The sequence below is a fragment of the Diabrotica virgifera genome, chromosome 5 (genome assembly GCF_917563875.1).
Source record: "Diabrotica virgifera virgifera chromosome 5, PGI_DIABVI_V3a".
Lineage (NCBI taxonomy): Eukaryota > Metazoa > Arthropoda > Insecta > Coleoptera > Chrysomelidae > Diabrotica > Diabrotica virgifera.
Window position 1 is genome coordinate 78,410,871 of NC_065447.1, and position 19,741 is coordinate 78,430,611.

Here is a 19,741-nt window from a genome sequence, read left to right on the forward strand (position 1 = left end):
GGAAGCAGTAACAGTTTTAAAAACAAAAAGGGGGATAATACGAAAAATTAGGTAAAATATATAGATTTATATTAAGTATAATGTATGAGTATGAGTATTATTGCAGTTTCGGAAGTTTATATAAATATTAATTAAAAATTAATTGGAAATTATTTCTATGTCGTACAGACAACCCTTTCTAATCGCTGATAGTACGAATCAAATTAAAAGAACTCACAAACCTATTGCTTGAAGATTAACCCTTTCATTGCTGACGAAATATAGGTACCTAACGCAACCTGGGTGTTAACTCGATTTTTCGCTGCATTTGCATTGCAGTGTTTTGGTCGAGAATCGAGATGGCCTGGAATTGCTTCATCCATAATATGAAATTAAAGTGACGTTATAAAAATACACTTTTGTCTACGTACTCAATAGAAATACAACTTGTTTCAGGCAAAGTCAAACAAATACTAACCTCTAAACCAGCGGTTCTCAATCGATGGTACATGTACCACTGGCGGTACTAATTATTATTGGTGGTACGCAAAACGCAAAAACACAGCCAAAATCAGCACTACTATTATAGTTAATTGGATTACCTAGCTAGATTACTTCAGTTAGGTGGTACCAAAAAAAAAAGTATTTTGTGGTACCTACATGACTCAAAATGGTTGAGAACCTCTGCTCTAAACTGTAATAAACGGATGTTGTGCATATCTGCATATGACGCCTGAAGACGTCATGTTCACTCGACAGTAGTAACGGTATGACGTTCTTAGTCGTCATCAGCATTCAAAGGGTTAGGCAATTTTGGCGCTAATAGTCGCCCCCACCTCCATTTCCAGTATCCAGACATTCGGAGATGATCCGATGAGAGAATCAAGGTTTGATTAAACAAATCATTTGTTAAAGCTCTGAAACTATTTTCTTGTGACATGTTAAGTTAGTATTATGTTTACGGGATTGAGCCACAATTGTGAGTGTCATGAAAATTACATTTAAGTAAACTATTGCTAACGTTTCGATTTCCACTTCGGAAATCGTCCTCAGAAAATTAAAAAGAGAATCATTAGGTCTGGAAATTCTAGGAAGATCCTCACAACCTGATCTTTTTGGGTTATGTGTATCTTCCTTACAAATTAAATTTTGGCCTCGGACTTACGGTACCTAGTAATCCCATAAACATAATTCATTCATTAAGCATTACAATCCCTAGGGATTGTAGCTAACGCCATGTATTGTTTTCATTACATTTCATATTTCAGTATTGTTTATTGTTTTCATTATTTTTCTTTCAAATTTCAGAAGGCTATCTTCCTCTTTCTTGTTAATCATCGTTGCTTCCATCCCATATGTAACAACAGGTCTTATTAGGATCTTATATACAGCAGGAAAATGAAAGATTACCCATGAACCAATATATTATATAAAACACGCTGTATTTTCCTGTGACCGTGTCACAAAAAAAATTGGCCAGCGCAAGAACATATAATAATTATATAAACTGTTCTTTTAATAATGGTACTGGTTCATTACGTTCTATAACATAGAAAAGATGTGTTTAATAAGATCGCTCACGGACAATCTTTCATTTTTCCTACTGTAGGTTCATCTTTGATCTCTTACTTAGAGTCTTGCTTCTCTTCAGCAGAGTTCTATTGGTTCCATATGTTTTTTTGGTCTTTCAGAATTATTTCCTCTGTTCTCTCTTTTCCGGTTCTCTCTATTGTTACTCCCAAGTTGCTAAAGGTGGATACAGTCTCAAATTTATGGTTCTGTGTTATTAGATATTTTTAAGTTGTTGTGTCGTCCTTCCCTATCGTCATGTATTTTGTTTTGGCTGGTTTATTTCTAGCCCTATTTTCTTCGCTTCCTTATCTAATTTTTCAACTGCTTTTATAAGTGTTATCTTCGTCTTCGCTATGACTAGATCATCTGCATATGCTAATGGTAGAAGTTGATCTGTAATAATGTTTTTGTTTGCAAAGTTTTTCTTCCTTCCAATATTACTTCCAATATCAGGTTAAATAGTGTCGGTGAGATAGGGTCACCTTGTTTATATTGATCTCCTTAGAAGTTGTTCCGTTGAAACTGATCTTTGCTGTGTTGTTCTTTAGGCTCACTATTAGTGTTAATTCAAGAACTGAGGGATCAAATAAAGGTAAAGTTATTTAATATTAGGTATATTACTAAAAAAACAATGACAGATTTTACCATTTATCAAAATCATCGAATTTTACATGTATCTCTTCCGAATTATCCAAATTATTGTATTCGTGAGAATTTGTAGATGCTAAAGCGGTCTGATGTTGTGGAGAAGGGGTAGGAACAGGTGTGTGGACTGAAGGAGCGTGGCTGGCATCTGAAGATGGAGATTGTGGAATGTTTTGATGTTGTACGGGAGTAGTCACTGTAGAACTGTAGTGTCCCATATCAGCCTTAAATAATATATTATTTATGTGATGCTCTACTATGTTTCTCGTAGTTCTCGTGTAACTTCTTAACTTAAAAGCCACATGCTGCCCGTAGACACCACATGCGTCTGATGTTACATTATTTGCAACTGCATTTTTTAAAATTCCTAAGGCTTCGTCAACCTTAGCATCATATCCTGATAAATAATGCCTTTTTTGTTTCCGCATTGGAGGCGCCAATGTAGTTACAGTAGCTTTTCTTTTACATTTACTATTTTCTGTCAATTCTTCTGGCAATGGCGATGGTATCTGCATTAATTCTGCCTCATACATTGTAATTACTGGCTCAGTATAGGCTTCCTGAAATATAAACGTTAAATATTAAACACATACATTTGTCTAAAAATATTGATGTATATGTTACAGTTCAAGTTGATTCTCAGTTAGAGTTGACTCCAACTAGTTGGAGTCAACTCCAACTGAAACGAGCAGTAAAAGTTGATTTTAAAAATTTAAATCAACTTTTACTAGTTGGAGTTGACTCTTCCTGGATCGATTCAGTAAATGTTGATTATACGAGAATCTCAAGTGCATTTTTGATGAGTGCGCGTTTCTTTGTTTTGACCGTTTCAACTACTTATTAGTATAGTCTGTAACGTCGCCCCCGTTAGGTAAATTATTCTGATTCGATTTTTTGCACAAACTTACTCAAAGAAATACATCCGTATAACAATCCTTATAACAAATACACAGGGTGTCACGCGGTACCGCGGTCGAAAAATTGTTTAACCAATTTTTGTTAACCAAATTCACAAACATCATTTTTATCTACTCTATCTCATATTATGTAAAAATGTAAAGGTTTTATTGTGTGAAAATTGTAAATATAGATAGCAGTACATGAAGAGTTTAAAGTGTGTCTGAAGTAACAATGTATTTTAAATGGGTTTTACTTTTTTGCACTGTTTTTTTAGCACAATTTCATATAATTAAACATCCTTAACTTTCGCCTTCGGGAGGAAATCAGACACGCCCTTACAACGGCAACTGAAATGCTCACAAAACAGCGACCACGGAAGCAAAGATGGATGACAGGGGAAATATTGGATTTAATGGATGAAAGAAGAAAATGCAAACAGCACAAAGCAATGTACAAAGCATTAAATAGAACCATTAAACAAAAAATAAAAATTGCAAAAGAAAAATGGATAACAGAACAATGTGAAGAAATCGAAAACTTATATAAAAAACATGATGACTTCTATCTGTATAAGAAACTCAAGGAATTCACAGGCACGACTTACTCACAAGGACCAAATAATCTAATCAACGCAGAAGGCAAACTGATTTCAAGCCCTGAAGAACAAATAAACATGTGGGAAGACTATATAAAGGAACTCTTCTATGACATCAGAGAACCTCCTACATTAAATACCGAAAACGACGAAGGTCTTCCAATACTAAAGTCCGAACTGGAATATGCTCTACGTCAACTAAAAAACAACAAATCTGTAGGAAAAGATGAAATACCAGCTGAGCTATTGAAGTTAATCAACGAGGGACTTAGACCTTCTTCTTGGACTATTTAATAATGTTTACAATACAGGGACTATCCCTAAAATATGGCTTGAATCAGTCTTCATACCACTGCATAAAAAGAAGAACGCCAGATTATGCCAGGACTTCCGCCTTATAAGTCTATTAAATAACATTCTGAAGCTTTTCTTGCGTATCATACAGAACAGAATATATTATAAAAAATGTGATGAGGTCACCGGTCAAGAACAATTTGGCTTCAGGAAAGGTATGGGGACACAAGAAGCAATATTCTGTCTTCAAACTCTGGCACAAAGATACAAAATATCAGCAAGCAGACCTTTTTATCTGTTTCATAGATTTTGAGAAAGCGTTCGATAGGGTGAAGCACAAGACCTTGATAGAAAGATTGAATGACATCGGAGTAGACAAAAGAGATTCTAAAATTATAGAGGCTATTTATTGGAATCAGACAGCAATCATCAAGACCAATGGTAATACGTCAAGGCCAATTGAAATATAACGAGGTGTTAGACAGGGTTGTGTGCTATCACCCATACTTTTAACGTCTACTCTGAGGTAATATTTGCGAACTCTTTATCGCACCCTTCAGAAGGAATCAGGATAAACGGTGAGAGAGTAAATAACATCCGCTATGCAGATGACACAGTATTAATGACTGATTCGGACCATAGTCTGCAGATACTGTTGGATAGGGTTACTGAGAGTTGTGAAAAAATGGGGATGAAGATCAATACTGCGAAAACCAAAGTTATAAGAATATCAAGGAACAAAAATTTACCTCTTCCAATAAATATGTGAAACACCAACAGCTTGAATACGTAAGCCAGTACAAATATCTTGGTTGATGGTTCAACAATCAACTTGATTAAAAACAAGAAGTCAAGAGCGAGAATAGAGGTAGCCCGACAGGGGTTTATCAAAATGAAAAGCTTATTTTGTAACAGTAGCATTAATATCAGCCTTAGATGTAATTTTCTGCATTGCTATGTGAGGTCAATACTTTTGTATGGAACGGAGGCCTGGACACAACACAACACTGATGAACAAGTTGGACGCCTTTGAACTCTGGCTTTATAGAAGAGACTTGAAAATACCTTGGACAACGCACACCACCAACGAATATGTTCTGAGGAGAATAGGTACAGATAGGGAACTGCTAAAAATCATTAAAGTCAGAAAAGTTAGCTACCTGGGACACATAATGAGAAACGAAAAGTACCGCCTCACGCAACTGATCATCCAGGGTAAGATTGAAGGAAAACGGGGTCCCGGTAGGCGCCAGATTTCATGGTTTAGAAATATCAGAAACTGGACCGGCCTTGATTCAACATCTTTGTTTAGATCCGTATTGGACAGAGACAGATTTGCCAGTGTAGTCGCTAACCTCCACTAAAGGAGAAAGCACCACAAGAAGAAGAACTTTCGACTTGTCATGGTGGTGACATGTGAGCTATAAATTACAAAAAAAGTTTTGACAGTTTTGTGGTTTGACAGAAGTTTGAATTTTTAAATGTCAAAATGGTGCAATGGTGCATCTCACTCGCACTCACATTGATAGCTGCATCAATACGCTCCTAGCGCTCATTGTTAATAATTAAAAATAACCGCTTAGTAATAAAATAATAACAAAAACTTCTTCAGTATCTTGTAGGGGGGTCGTTAAAATTTTATTTGGTGACTTTCGGACTTTCATAATAATAATTTTTAACTGAGTTATTAAGCCTTGAAAATGGTCATTTTCGTATTTTGCAAATTTTAAATCGCGTATAACTCGAGAACAAGAAAATTTTACAGAAAAATCACAAAAGACCTCTTTTGCTCCGAATGACCCAAATAATGTAAAGAAAATTGTCCTAAATAAATTTTTTTTGTGAGTTTGTTTAAAAAAATTGTTTAAACAATTTTTCGACCACAGTACCATCTGACACCCTGTGGATTCGTTATTTGATCGAAGAGGACCTCTTTTTTAGTAAGTTTGTGCAAAAAAAAATCGAACTGGAATAATTTACCTAACGGGGGCGACGATACAGCCTAGACTAATTTGAACATATTCAGTAACATTTAATTTCTAGAATCGGCTGTTTGTGTGAATCAGAATCAACTTTTACTAAATGGCATTGGGAAGAGTATACTTTTCCTAGTTGGAGTCTACTTTTACTAGTAAATGTTGAATATAAATCTTCATTTTATATTTATAATCAACTTTTACTGAAACCAGCCGTTAGAGTTGACTCCAACTAGTTGGAGTCAACTCCAACTGGATAATCAACTTGAACTGTAACATATACATTTTTTAGATGCCTACAACTCCCAATGAATGGTTAAATATTTCTAATCACTTTGGGTTCATCTGTCATTGAGTCCAATGCTCTTCAATTTAATCATGGATGAAATCATCAAAAGCGTCAACAAAGGAAGAGGATACAGAATGGGAATGGGAAACAAATAAGTAAAAATACTCCGTTACGCAGACGACGCAATACTGGTAGCCCAAGATGAAGATAGTCTACAAAGATTAGTTCACAGTTTTAACATAAGAGCGAAATAATTTAATGTGACAATTTCATCTCAGAGAACTAAACCAATAGTAATCAGTAAAGAACCAATCAGATGTATAATAGAAATTGATCGCATCAGTATTGAACAAGTAATGGAAATAAAATACCTTGGAATTACACTGTCTCGCTACGGAGACCTGGAGAAAGAAGTGAGAAATCAAGTACAAAAAGCAAATAGACTGGTAGGATGCCTTAATAACACTATATGGCGAAACCGACATATTAGCATTGAGATGAAGTCAAGAAGTTATAAGCCAGTGTAAGACCAATAATGACATATGCATCAGAAACAAAACCCGATACAGCCACAACACAAAGACTACTAGAAACTGCAGAAATGAGAGTACCTACTGAGAAGAATTACAGTAAATACGCTGAGAGATAAAAAGAGGAGTGAAGACATTAGAAGAAAATGTAATGTACAGTGTATAAACGAATGGACACTAAATAGAAAAAAAAAGAATGGAATAACCACATAAGCAGGATGGGAGAGACACGTATGGTCAAAATAGCAAGATATAAATCACCAATCGGTAGAAGTATTTTAATTAGACTCTCAACTGGTACACTGACGTCAAAAACACCTTAAACAGGGTAAGGAAAAGAGCTTGTCTCCTGGGACCGCTTTCTGGAAGGTTTGGAGGCACGTCCAACAAAACACTTATTCATACCTACAAAACCTACATAAGACCTATAATCGATTACAGAGCGTGCCTCTACACACTACTAAAACCACACATTAGTAGTCGAATCGCCTGTACGTAAAACGTAGAATCCTGAGAAAGTGCCTCAGAAAGGAGCGGTGGTACCCGTCTGCATTAGTACATCCACTCGCCAAAATACCCAAAATAAGCGATAGAATCCGTTCTCTCGGTAGCAAGTACGTTATACGTACTATCAACGGCTCTAACATCAGAGCCAAAAATATCCTCAAAACATCTTGCAATAGGCGCGGTAACAGACTCACTCACCAGGGTTCCCAAAAAGAAAGTTCCATTCCCTCCGGCCAATCTTCTACAATTGGCTAGAAATAAACTTCCTGATGAGTTCTACGAAATACTAGAAAATACTCCCCTAATATATCGCAGATAACTTAAGCTGCATCCCTAAATGCTGAATCCAAGAGCCGTTTCTACTAGTAACAGCTTCCTCTGCTGGATGGCGGGGTTGTCAGGTTGTAGAGATCTAAAGTCAAAACACACCACTTCTCCTTTGCTTCTCCCAGCTTCCGTGCTATAGCAAAACCACCGTCAAAACCCACATTCCATTAGCAAGATGCTTCTCTACTTGGAAACATATCAATGTTCCTACACACTCCCGTCAAAAAAAGGGAGTTCCCGTGCCCTGAAGAGGCCTAGGCCTAAACGGTGATTAAATGACCAGTCTCGAGTCGAGAAGAAGTATCGGCCGACCGTGCAAAAGATGGAGTGACATAGTCTACATAGCCTTCCATAGAGGTCCTACGAAGGAATCTTAAGAAGGATTGCTGGAAAAGGACTACAGGATAGGGTAATAAGTGAGGAAATCAGACGCATATGTGGGGTAGACAATATAAATACCTGGGTAAAGAATAGAAAGAAGAGTGGAATGAACACATAAGCAGGATGTCTGAACCAAGGATAGTAAGAATAGCCAGGGACAAGTCACCGTTAGGCAAGAAAAAAATAGGACGCCCAAGGAAAAGATGGAACGACAATTTAGGAGTAGAATAAAAGGCACCGTTGAAGAAAAACAAGATGTAGAAAGACGGAAGAGAATAACGCAGGCAAACAGAGCTTATTTTACCCTCTCCCATATATTTCGGTCTAAAAGTGTCCACCAAAATACAAAGATGAGAACCTATAAAACTTTAATTCGACCAATAACATGCTATGGCAGTGAAGCCTAGGTCCTGAAAGAAACATCCAAAAACACCTGTGAGGGAAAATCACCTGTGAGGGAAAACGGAACCTACAGAAGTCGATACAACAACGAACTTTATCAACTTTATAAGGAGGCACCCCTGTCATACTTCATTAGAATACAAAGATTGCAATGGGCCGGACATGTGATAAGAATGGGAGAGGATAGGCTACCAAAAAGAGCACTGAATGCTAGAATGCAGGGAAAGAATGCGGTTGGAAAGCCAAGAAAGCGCTGGGAAGACACAGTAAACAGCGACGCACAAGCCCTTTTAGGAGTCCGTGTATGAAGAAGAGCAGCCACAGACAAGCATGACTGGAGGCAAAAAATAAAGGAGGCCAAGAAGAAGAAGAAGTTGAAGAAAAACAGGCAGTACTGCCTATATAAAAGACGAAGAAGCATGTGAAAGGAACTATGGAGAGAACATTTAACTTTCGTGTTAGTTGAGCAAGGAGAGTAGTGGAAAATGTTTTTGGAATTTTGTCTGCGGGTTTCAAAGTCCTTAGAAATCCATTTTTATTAAATCACAAAAAGGCACAAACGGTTGTTATGGCAACTGTACTTTTGCATAATATTCTCAGAAATAGTTGCAGCTCGTAGAGATATTTACAGCCCACAAAGAACATTCGACCAAATAGACGATTCCGACAATCAGATTCCAAGTAAATGCAGTGAAGATAATATCGATCTTACATCCTGGTTGAAGAACCTCAGAACTTGGTTCAACACAACATCCGTGCAGCTTTTCCGCGCTGCTACAGATAAGATAAAGATTGCCGAGATGATCACCAACATTCGTCACGGATAGGCACATCCTTAGGCACAAGAAGAAGAATAAATATAGCACGGAAGCTTCCAACTATCGCAAAAGACATTCGAATAGATTTCACTAAATATTTTCTTAAAACATAATACGGCACCGAGTATGTAACATTACAAGGCAGTAATAAATGTTTTGTGCACCTATTAACAATATAGCAGGGCCAGGGCATTTAGAACAAAAAAAAACGTCGGAATAAATCAATTTTCAAATACAGCACCTATTGACTTACTAGTACAACTTTTTGCATTGTGTTCCGGATGAGGTCAGGAAAAGAGTCTACAATATAAAAATGGGTGGAAATGCATAATTGCATTTTAAAGTGCATCCAAAAGTTCATAAACATGTTATAATCATAAGTACATTAAGGACCAGATTTTGTTACTCAATGGTTTTTGGGGTCGCTGAACATGAATATGCCATCAGAACCGGTGCTCAGGGTTACTGCTAAGGCGCGTCATCTGGAGTTTCGAGGGTTTTCGGCACTAAATTGATGTAAAGGGAATACTGAGAATGTTTTTGCTATTTTTGTTGCATCCCCAATTACTCTGCATCAATTTAGTGTCGGAAAGCCTTGAAATTCCAGTAGATGACGTGCATTACAATCACCATGGACACTAGGTGCTCTGAGGGTCGGTTCTGATGTTGTATTTGTGTTCAGCAACTCCAAAAACCCCACAGTAATTTGTTTGCATGAATTTAGTGCCGAAATCCCCCAAAACTCTAGAAGATGACTCCGGTGTTCGGTTCTGATGGAGTATCCATGTTCAGTGACCCCAAGCAACAAAATATGTCCTCGATTTACTGATTTTGACATATTTATGCACTATAAATGCAATTATGCATTTCCACCCATTTTTCTATTGTGGACTTTTTCCTGGCGTCGCGCGTCGTCTCGAACACAATGTAAGTTGATAGGTGACGTATTTAAAAATCGATTTATTTTTTCCTTAATGCCCTGGTCTATAATGAGTATAATAGAAACCTACTTACCTCAACAGAGTCTGTAGTTGTTCTCGGTTCATCTCTATCAACAGAGTCTATAGGTTCATCTCTATCTAAAAGAAATGCCATACGGGAAAAAGCAAACCACCTAGACACATACACTTCATCCGTTCCTAAAACAGTAATCATTATCAGTTTTGGTAAGAATTTTGAAAAACTACCTTTTCCTGTACCTGTCGTTTTGTTAACTTTTGCCTTTTCTCTTCGGAAACTGGCCTGCAGACTATCCATTTTTCTCTTTGCTTCTTCAGGGGTACATCCTACTTCATTACCTATCATTATCCAGGCATCATTTTTTCTTCTTTTATTATAATATTGCCCGTGTTTTGTATTCCATAACTCAGGAGAGCGCTCATATCCATCAATAAGATTTAAACATTTTCTTTGGTTCCATTCCATTGTTTTTTTCAGAAAATCGAAGTTCCGAACGAATTACAAGTTCTTTTTTAATTAAATATTTGCGCGAGCACAACGAATACACTAAACGACCGTACCCACTGAGCATAAGCGAACGAATGCTCGCTGCTCGCTATCGATCTTTCCACGGTTAGCAACACTCCGAAAATGACCGATTGTAGCAAAATTCTGCCGAACCGAACGAGCCGATCATTTTCGAAGGAGTGTCTATGTCGACGGTAACGGTTGAAAGATCAAAAGCGAGCGTCGAGCGTTTAATTCTTTGATGCTACGTGGGTACGGGCGTCCAACGCATTTGTTGTGTTCGCGGCAAATATTTAATGAACTTTCATTAGTTCTGCACTTAAAAAACATGAAACAGAACAGAAAAAAATGTTTATATCTGATTGATTTATACAGAGTGAATTTTATGTAAACCCTCAATTATCCCGGAGACGGCTTGCACGATTTTTATAGATTTTGATTTCAAAGGCACGATTCCGACATCGACGTGCAGAACGTGCGACGGTGTCCGGCAGAACTTCCGGTGCTAAGAAATATACAAATTAATAGTGCAAAGTAATGACGTCGTCCTGGCAACAACTGCAACTGCCTTCCTGCAGTTGCCGTCGATATCGGAATCGTGCATTATAAGGGTTTTCTAATGCGGCCGATATTATAGTGGTAAATACATTGTTGTCAGATCTTCAGTTTTTCTGGAAATCTAATAAACTTTCTTATTTCAAATACTGTATATTTTTGGGTTGTGAAGTCCTTAAGAAATACTGATTATTTTTCATGTTATATTCCCTTTACCCAAATGCCATAAATTCGGAGTTATTTCTACATTTATTTAAAAAAAAGTTAACAAATTATAAAAATCATTTGTTTTGGCCCGGGTAGACATAGATCATTTGGAACAAAAAAGGTCTTTTGTAATTTTTCTCTACTTCAAAGACAATCGTTCCCGAGTTATAAACAATTTAAGACTGAAAAAAATCCAAAAATGACGGTTTTTAAGGTTCAAAAACATAAAACATATCTATGTATTATTAATATTATTTATAATTTAAACATATTAAAGTCAGAATTTGGTATTAGTTTTTTGAAGGTAAATTAAATGTAAGACCAAATACTTACGATGTCGGGATAGTATCACGAGGTTTTTTGCCTGGTTTTCCCTCGTGATTTACTATGGAATCTCTAACGCGAGAATTTTACCGTCATCGTTACATTTGGTTGTCTTTTTAAAGACAGATCACATGCTATGATTTTTTTGTGACGGATATTCTTGAGTTGGGATTGATTTCATGTAATCGAATGAACTATCTTTTAGTAAAGTCGTCCCAGGAACGCAACTCATAAATATTGGCGATATCATTTTAAAGTCTTCTACTTTAAAATGTATAATATACGTCTGAATTGCCAATATAGAATTTTTTTACTTAGCAACAACATTTTTGTTTATTTTAGTAGTATTTTGTATTTTGACAACGAAACCCGATTTGGGCTTCGAAACGTTAATAAAATCATTTTTTTGGTAAAATTGTGGCTTATTCCCATTAGAAATAGTTGATTATAAAAATGCCACAAGAAAATAGCTTCCGAACAACCATAGACTGTGTCAAAATCCTGTAATGCCTTCAAAATTTATTTTTTGGGCTGAAACACTTTCAAGGTTTTTACATTCTGAAGACTTTTCCCAATTTAAAATATTCTTACTTCTTCAGTTATTGTATTCCCTAATCCTATGTCTTTTTCCAAATTTAGGACCCAATTTATCTTTAACTTCAATTTCGAACTTAGTTTTGGTTTCTGGTTCTTTAACTTCTTGAACTGGAATAGAACTGTCGTTACATGTTTTTTAATCTTCTTCAGTTACCGAAGTTAAGTTTCCCTCAGTTATTTTTATTTCATCATGTGCATTTTCATTGGTTGCAGCTTTACTATACCCTATTCCACGAACATACGCCTGTTTTGGATTACTTCGACAACGAATATTTTACTGTGCAAAATAAGAAGAACGAAAGTAAATTGCAAATTACATTGTTGTTTATTGGAATAATTATTAGCGCCATTTACTTTCGTACTTCTTATGTTGCACAGTAAAATATTCGTTGTCGAAGTAATCCAAAACAGGCGTATGTTCGTGGAATGGCCCATAGCTATGGATTTCCGTATGAAACTAAGTTTAAATAAGTTTTGCTTCTGTTTTAGATCTTGCTTAAGGATCTTTTCTTTCTTCTGCTTTTTCTTGTGTTTTTTTGCTAAACTCTCGAATCTTTTTTTCTTATTTCCACCTTTAGTACTGTTCCTTCCACCAAAGAGCATTCATTAGCGATTTCTTCTCACAACATAGACTTTCTATGTGAACAAAAGTATGCAGTGTAATGTAATTTTATACGTCCATCACTTTTATGGTATTCCGCGATATCCTAGGCAACTGCCTACTTTGCCTAATGGTTAATCCGGCACTGGGTGAAAAGTACGAACTTTTAAGAAATATGCAGGGCAAAAGAAGGGTGGGAAGAAGAAAAAAATATCGTGGCTTCGAAATCTACGTGAATGGTTCGGGTGTATGTAGTTCGATTGAACTTTTTAGGCGCGCTGCTGCTAACAAAGTCGCAGTGGCCATGATGATTTCAAATCTCCGCTAGGAGTGGCACGTGAAGAAAAAGAAGAAGGTTAAAAAACACAAATAAAAAAATATTAATTTTGAAACTGCGAAGTTCCTAAATTTAAGTTCAAACCTTATTTTATCAGTTACCCATAAGTAATTTGGGCTTATTTTATTCTGAAACATTGTTTTTGAGTTGTTAATGCAGCATTGCAGCCCGATGGCCCGTCCTCTCATGTCTCATATGCGGTTCATTAACAATTAAAAACAATGTTTTAGAATAAAACGTGCCAAAAATTCTTATGTGGAGCTGATAGAAGGTTTGAGCTTGAATTTAGGTGCTTCATAATTACAAAAATTATATTTTTTACTTGTGTTTTTGAACCTTGAAAATCCTGATTTTTCGTTTTTTTTTTCAGTTTTAAATAATTGTTTATAACTCGTAAACGATTAACTTTAGAGAAAAATTACAATAGACCTTTTTTGTTCCCAATGATTAATGATCCAAAGAACCTAAAATAATGTCTACCCGGACCGAAAAAATTCATTTTTATAATTTGTTTAATTTTTTTTTTGTAAATGTAGCAATAACTCCGAAATTATAGCGTTTAAGTATAGGGAATACAAAATGAAAAGTAATCAGTATTTCTTAAAGACTTCAAAACCCAAAAAATATACAGGGTGTTCCATTTGAACTAAGAAAGATCAACGGGAAAGTTTCGGAAAAACGTAAGATCTGACATCTGATTTCGTTGGAACTTGCCCCCCTAAGGCAAATTTCCCCTCCTAAGGCCAATGTCTAGATCCACCACTGTGCTGAAGAAGTAGGATTTACTTCCGAAGAATCAAAGAAAGATTAATAATTTGCTTGCCAGTTTCCGAAGAGAAAATTCCATTGGGAATGGATAGCCTTGATGATGATGACATCTTTTTAGGTCGACCCATGCTTCTTTTTTCGGTTGGTGACTTATCTCAGGCTATTTATACCATTCTGCTAATGTGACTTATTATACCCATCCTTTCTTTTGAAATTTGATTCATTAATTTATGTTGTCAATTCGTACTGGAATCAAACGGTAAAGGTTAAAATCGAAAATGTCAAAACAGAAACTATATAAATCAAAAGAGGTGTTAGACAGGGTTGCGTGTTGTCCCCATTGTTATTCAGTCTGTACAGCGAAGCTATTTTTAAGGAAGCAATGTCAGAGGAAGAACAGGGTATACCAATAAACGGAAAAATCTGCAATATAATAAGATTCGCAGACGACACCGCTATTTTTTCAGAAAGTCTAGAAGCACTGCAACGATTAAAATAGATTACATCAAATCAGTATAAAATATGGACTACAAGTGCATGGAAACCTGGACACTAAAAGTGGATAATATAAAGAAGTTGGAAGCGTTTGAGATGTGGTGTTACAGGATTTTGAAAATACTATGGATCCAACGAGTTACATAGTGAATCTAAGTGTAACATGAGTTACACTTAGTGTTAAGAAGGCTACAAAAGCATTGCGAGTTCATCAGAACATCAAAACAAGAAAGCTGGAATATTTAGGTCACATTACTAGAGGTCCTGAAATATCTGGGAGAATTGGGCAAAAAGGAACTTTATGAACTGTTAAACCTAACATGGAAAACTAAAAAAATACCGAGTGACTGGTTCACGGCTATAATATTGCCTATACACAAAAAAGGAGATTCGAGAGAATGTGGAAATTACAGAGGCATATCGTTGCTCTGTTCAACATTAAAACTCTACGACATTATCCTAGAACGGAAGCTCCGGAATTTAGTTGAGCCTAGATTATCAGATATTCAAAGTGGGTTTAGGCCAGCACATAGCGTTCAGGACCATATCTTCACTCTACAGCAGATCACCCAAAAATCCATACTAAAAGATGAAACGGTATATTTGGGATTCCTAGATATGAAAAAAGCTTTTGACATGGTAAGCAGAGAGGGAATATGGCAAAGCTTGACAAATAAGGAAGTGGATATGGAACGGATAACCACAATCAAGAGTTTGTATTGCAATATGTACCATAAATCAGGTAAGAACAGGCAATCTTATTTCCAGCAAACTTGAGAATAACGACGGAGTCAGACAAGGAGGGGTATTGAGCCCCCTACTGTTTATAAGTGTAATAGACGAAGTAATTAAAAAGTGCTGGCCAAAAACAAAAAAATATACCATAGGATGCAGAAACCTACAACAAATAAAAATCGAAGCCTGTGTATTTGCGGATGATATTATTTATTATTGTGGCAAGAACAGAAAGAGCTCTGGAGGAGAACATAAGAATATGGGAGGCAGAATTAAAAAATTACAATCTAATAATTAATATGGAAAAAACAAAAGTAATGGCAATATCGAAGAAAGATGTTAAGCTAAATATTGAAATCCAAGGCAAAACAATAGAACAGGTAGATACATTTAAATACCTTGGAATAATTTTAAATAAGAAGGGGACACAAGAAGACGAAATTGGAAATAGGATAAAAGCAGCCACAAGAACATATCATTCGCTGTATAAAAACTTCCTAAATAAAAAAGAAATAACAAGGAAAACCAAAATGATAATATTTAAAACAATTTACATACCTATCACTACATATGGAGCAGAGAATTGGGTATTGAACGACAAACAAGAAAAGAGATTGCAAGCCGCGGAAATGAGGTATTTAAGAAAAGTGGCGGGAGCTAGGAGAACCGATAAAAGACGTAGCGAAGATATTAGAAGAGAATTAAAAGTAAAATCATTAAAGGAAAGAATTCATGAAAAGAAATTAAAATGGACTGGCACTTATTCAGAATGAACGACGGCAGACAGGTTAAAATGACATGGGAAGCGAGGCCGATAGGGAAAAACAGGAGAGGCCGACTAAGGAAAACGTATAATACCAATGTGATGGAAATATTGCAGGATAGAGGAAAATCGTGGCAGGAAGCCAAAGAATTAGCTAGGGACCGAAAAAAGTGGCGTAAGTTCGCAGAGAATAACGAGTAAAGAAGACACCTCGACACCTTACGGTATAAGAGGATAATCGATTATGTATGTATGTATGTACCTATGTACTAGAGGACCGAAATATGAGATATTAAGGCTCATAATACAAGGTGTGGGTAAAAGATCCATAGGAAGACGAAGACTTTTCTGGTTGAGAAACCTTAGAAAGTGATATAGTTGCAGCTCAGTAGATCTTTTCAGAGCAGCCGCCAATAAGGTACGGATAGCTGTGATGATAGCCAACCTCCGATAGGAGAAGGAACTAGAAGATTTATGTTGTCCATCTTGCACATGTTTCGGATGTTTCTTCTTAATCTATCCAACAGTAACTTTCATATAAAAAGTTGAGAAATAATATTAAAATTAATATACATACATAAAAATGTTTAGAATTATGTAGAATAATTAATATTCTAAGTAACCTTGAAAAAAAAACAAAGTCAAATAGAAATATCCAATAAGTTATATCACCTCCACGTATTTATGAGATACACATTATGCTAATACTCAATTCTAGGATGTAATCTGCAGGTAGGTACGAACAAATTTATTATGTGCATATTTATTTTTCTCATTGCCTCATCCTGATAAATGTGGGCGCATAGGAAAGTCGACCTGGAAGATTGGTTGCAATGCGATGTTGCCGTTTGCTCGCTTTACAGTACAATAAAACAGATTTGTTTTTTTATTACGTTTTCATCTTACTAAATAGTTTAGTTGCCTTATTGGGTAGATAATGAACAGCTGTCTCACCACTTTTTATTTGTTTTATAGCTTGAACTAAAACAATCTTTTTTATATGTGTGACGACACCATTGGGTATTTATTATACCTATGTCATTTACATTTTAGAACTGATATTTTCATATTAATTTTGATATGGTGTATTCCACGAATATACGTCTGTTTTGGATTATCGCGACAACGGATATTTTAGTGTGCAACATAAGAAGTACGAAAGTATTTTGCTCTAATAATTACTCCAATAAACAACAATATAATTTGCAATTTATTTTCGTTTTTCATATTTTGCACAGTAAAATACCTATTCGTTGTCGCGATAATCCAAAACAGACGTATATTCGTGGAATGGGGTATACTGCATGTGTTATTTCTCTTGTGAGTTTTATACTTTGTGTCCATCGTTACAAGCTTTTTCATCACATCACATCACATCACATCACATCACCACATTACATCACCACAAATTGGTGCCTAGCGAAGTCAGGGGCGTCATTTGATAGGGTCAGGGGGGGCATTTGCCCCCCTGACCCTGAAAATGACTGAAATTTACAAAAAATAGAGCAATTTTGTATTATGTTTGCATATAAATGTATTGTATATATAATGCTTGTCCCCCCCCTATCAAAAATTTCAAATGCGCTCCTGAGCGAAGTGTCTGGCGAGGTGCGATGTTTCACTATTGTGACTATACCATAGGGCTTTTCATTCACAGTCATTTGTTTCGAGCTTCTGTCATATTTCGTATAATCCGTGTACTTATATTAATATTATACACGGATTATAAAACAAATGACAGAAGCTCGAAACAAATGACAATCGATGAAAAGCCCTATTGGGGATGTCACAATGACGAATGACGACCTCTCGTGGATTTCAGCGGAACTAAAATGAGGGTCTTTTTCGTTTTATTGGCCTGCATAATGGGGTTTTTTAATGTCAAATCGTTGTCCGTATTTTCTAAAATCAATATAATTAATAAAGTTAAATACAAAAGATTTAATTAAAAGCTTACAAACGTGTCTTTTAAAGAACGTGTTCGTCCTAGATTTACTCCAAATATTCTGCATATACTCCATAATTAAATCTTTTGTATTAAAATTTAATAAATATATTGATTTTAGAAAATACTGACAACAATTATTTTGAGAACGATTTCTCATTAAAAACTCCCATTATAGCAGGCCAATAAAACGAAAAAGACCCTCATTTTAGTTCCGCCGAAATCCACGAGAGGTTGTCATTGTGGCTTAACATCGCCAATACATATATCTACACTTAGGAAATCAACGCGAAGGCCAAAAACCCGAGGATTGCCCAATATTGTCCTAGTTTACCATCAGTGATACCCACTAGTCGGTTTTTGATTAATATTGCCAAAAATTTATAGGCTATGTATAAAGTGGTCGTGCTATGGATCTGAAATTCCCGAAATTTGACATCTTTCCACGGCTTTGGTATGTCTTCCACTTCCTATACTCCTGTAATGATCTGGTAAAGTGCTTCTTCAAGTTGATCTGTCCCTTCGGAAATGATTTCACTGTTATCTGATTTTGAGATACCAAACAGTTTTGTAATACATATAATTAATTTCTTTTCTAAATAGTGTTTTTATACTATGTTGGAATGTTTTTATTTTCATGGACTTGGGGATTTTTCCTTCTTTTAAAATCTTTAAGATCTTAAAAATCCTTTGAATCCTTCAATCAATTGTTTAAATTTTCGGTGATTCGGTGAATCCACCGAGCAGCTGCTGTTTTTTGTTCTTGTTATTATACAATATTTTGTTTTGATATCCCTTTTTCCTTCTCTGTAGGAATACCTTTCTATTTTTTATGTAGATTTTTCCATATTAGTTTAAATTCAGATAAACATATCTTTTGGCACATATCTTCGCTTCTTTCTTACACCTTCGTATTTTATTCTAGTTTTCGTTGTATTGTGATTTAATACTCGTCATAGTTTTATTTTATTTGATACCCTCCCTTTGCATTCCCTTTTATTATCTGACAATTTTTCCTCACAGTAGATAACTCACTCATGTGGTTTCTTGAAGTTTCTCTCCGTAGGGTTCATGAAAAAACAGATCAATATTTGACTAAATTTTTATTTTGGAGCAAGCAATAGACAACAATGTAGGCCTAAAGTTATAGTCTTTGCAATATATGGTTTCCATAGACTGCAAACAGGCATATGATAGTGAAAAGTTGTCTAAAACAATGAGAGGTTTAGGGATGCCAAAAAAAGTGCATCAGTCTCGTAAAACTGACTGAAAAGAAGAGAAGGAAAGAAGAGAACTGAAAATTTAAGGTTAATAGAGGCCTTAAGCGTTGACTGATAAATATACTCCTTAAGCATTAAGATCCATTGTCAAAAGCCGGTAGGTACAACGTACTCCTAATTAACTCAATTAAAAATGCTGGATTACTTTTAAGAAAGGGAGCCAGAAATTTACCGACTCATTTACCTAGTGTTTGTTGACTTAGAGAAAGCCTATGCAAGAGTAGTGTTTAAATGATTGTTTGAAATATTACCGAAGGCAGACCTAAGTAATGCACATATCATCGCTATAGCGAACATGTACGTAAATGCAAGAAGTATCGTTAAAATGGAGAATAAAATTATGGAAGACGTTTCCTGTCACAAAAGGCGTAACGCAAGGATGTTCTTTGTCCCCAAAATGTGGTACAAACACTAAACTTTTACTTTGGTCTCCAACTAGTTTACGAACAAAA

General features: G+C 35.7%; 1 protein-coding gene across 1 annotated transcript; it reads right to left on the bottom strand.

Annotated features, from left to right (window-relative positions):
* Positions 1 to 2,149: 2,149 nt before the first annotated feature.
* Positions 2,150 to 11,403, bottom strand: LOC114333942 (uncharacterized). Its single transcript, XM_028283944.2, has 3 exons — positions 10,415 to 11,403; positions 10,230 to 10,354; positions 2,150 to 2,756 (listed from the first exon to the last, which is right to left on the bottom strand). Exons 1-3 carry the CDS (start codon positions 10,638 to 10,640, stop codon positions 2,193 to 2,195), a joined length of 915 nt encoding a protein of 304 aa, XP_028139745.2. The 5' UTR covers positions 10,641 to 11,403; the 3' UTR covers positions 2,150 to 2,192.
* Positions 11,404 to 19,741: the final 8,338 nt, after the last annotated feature.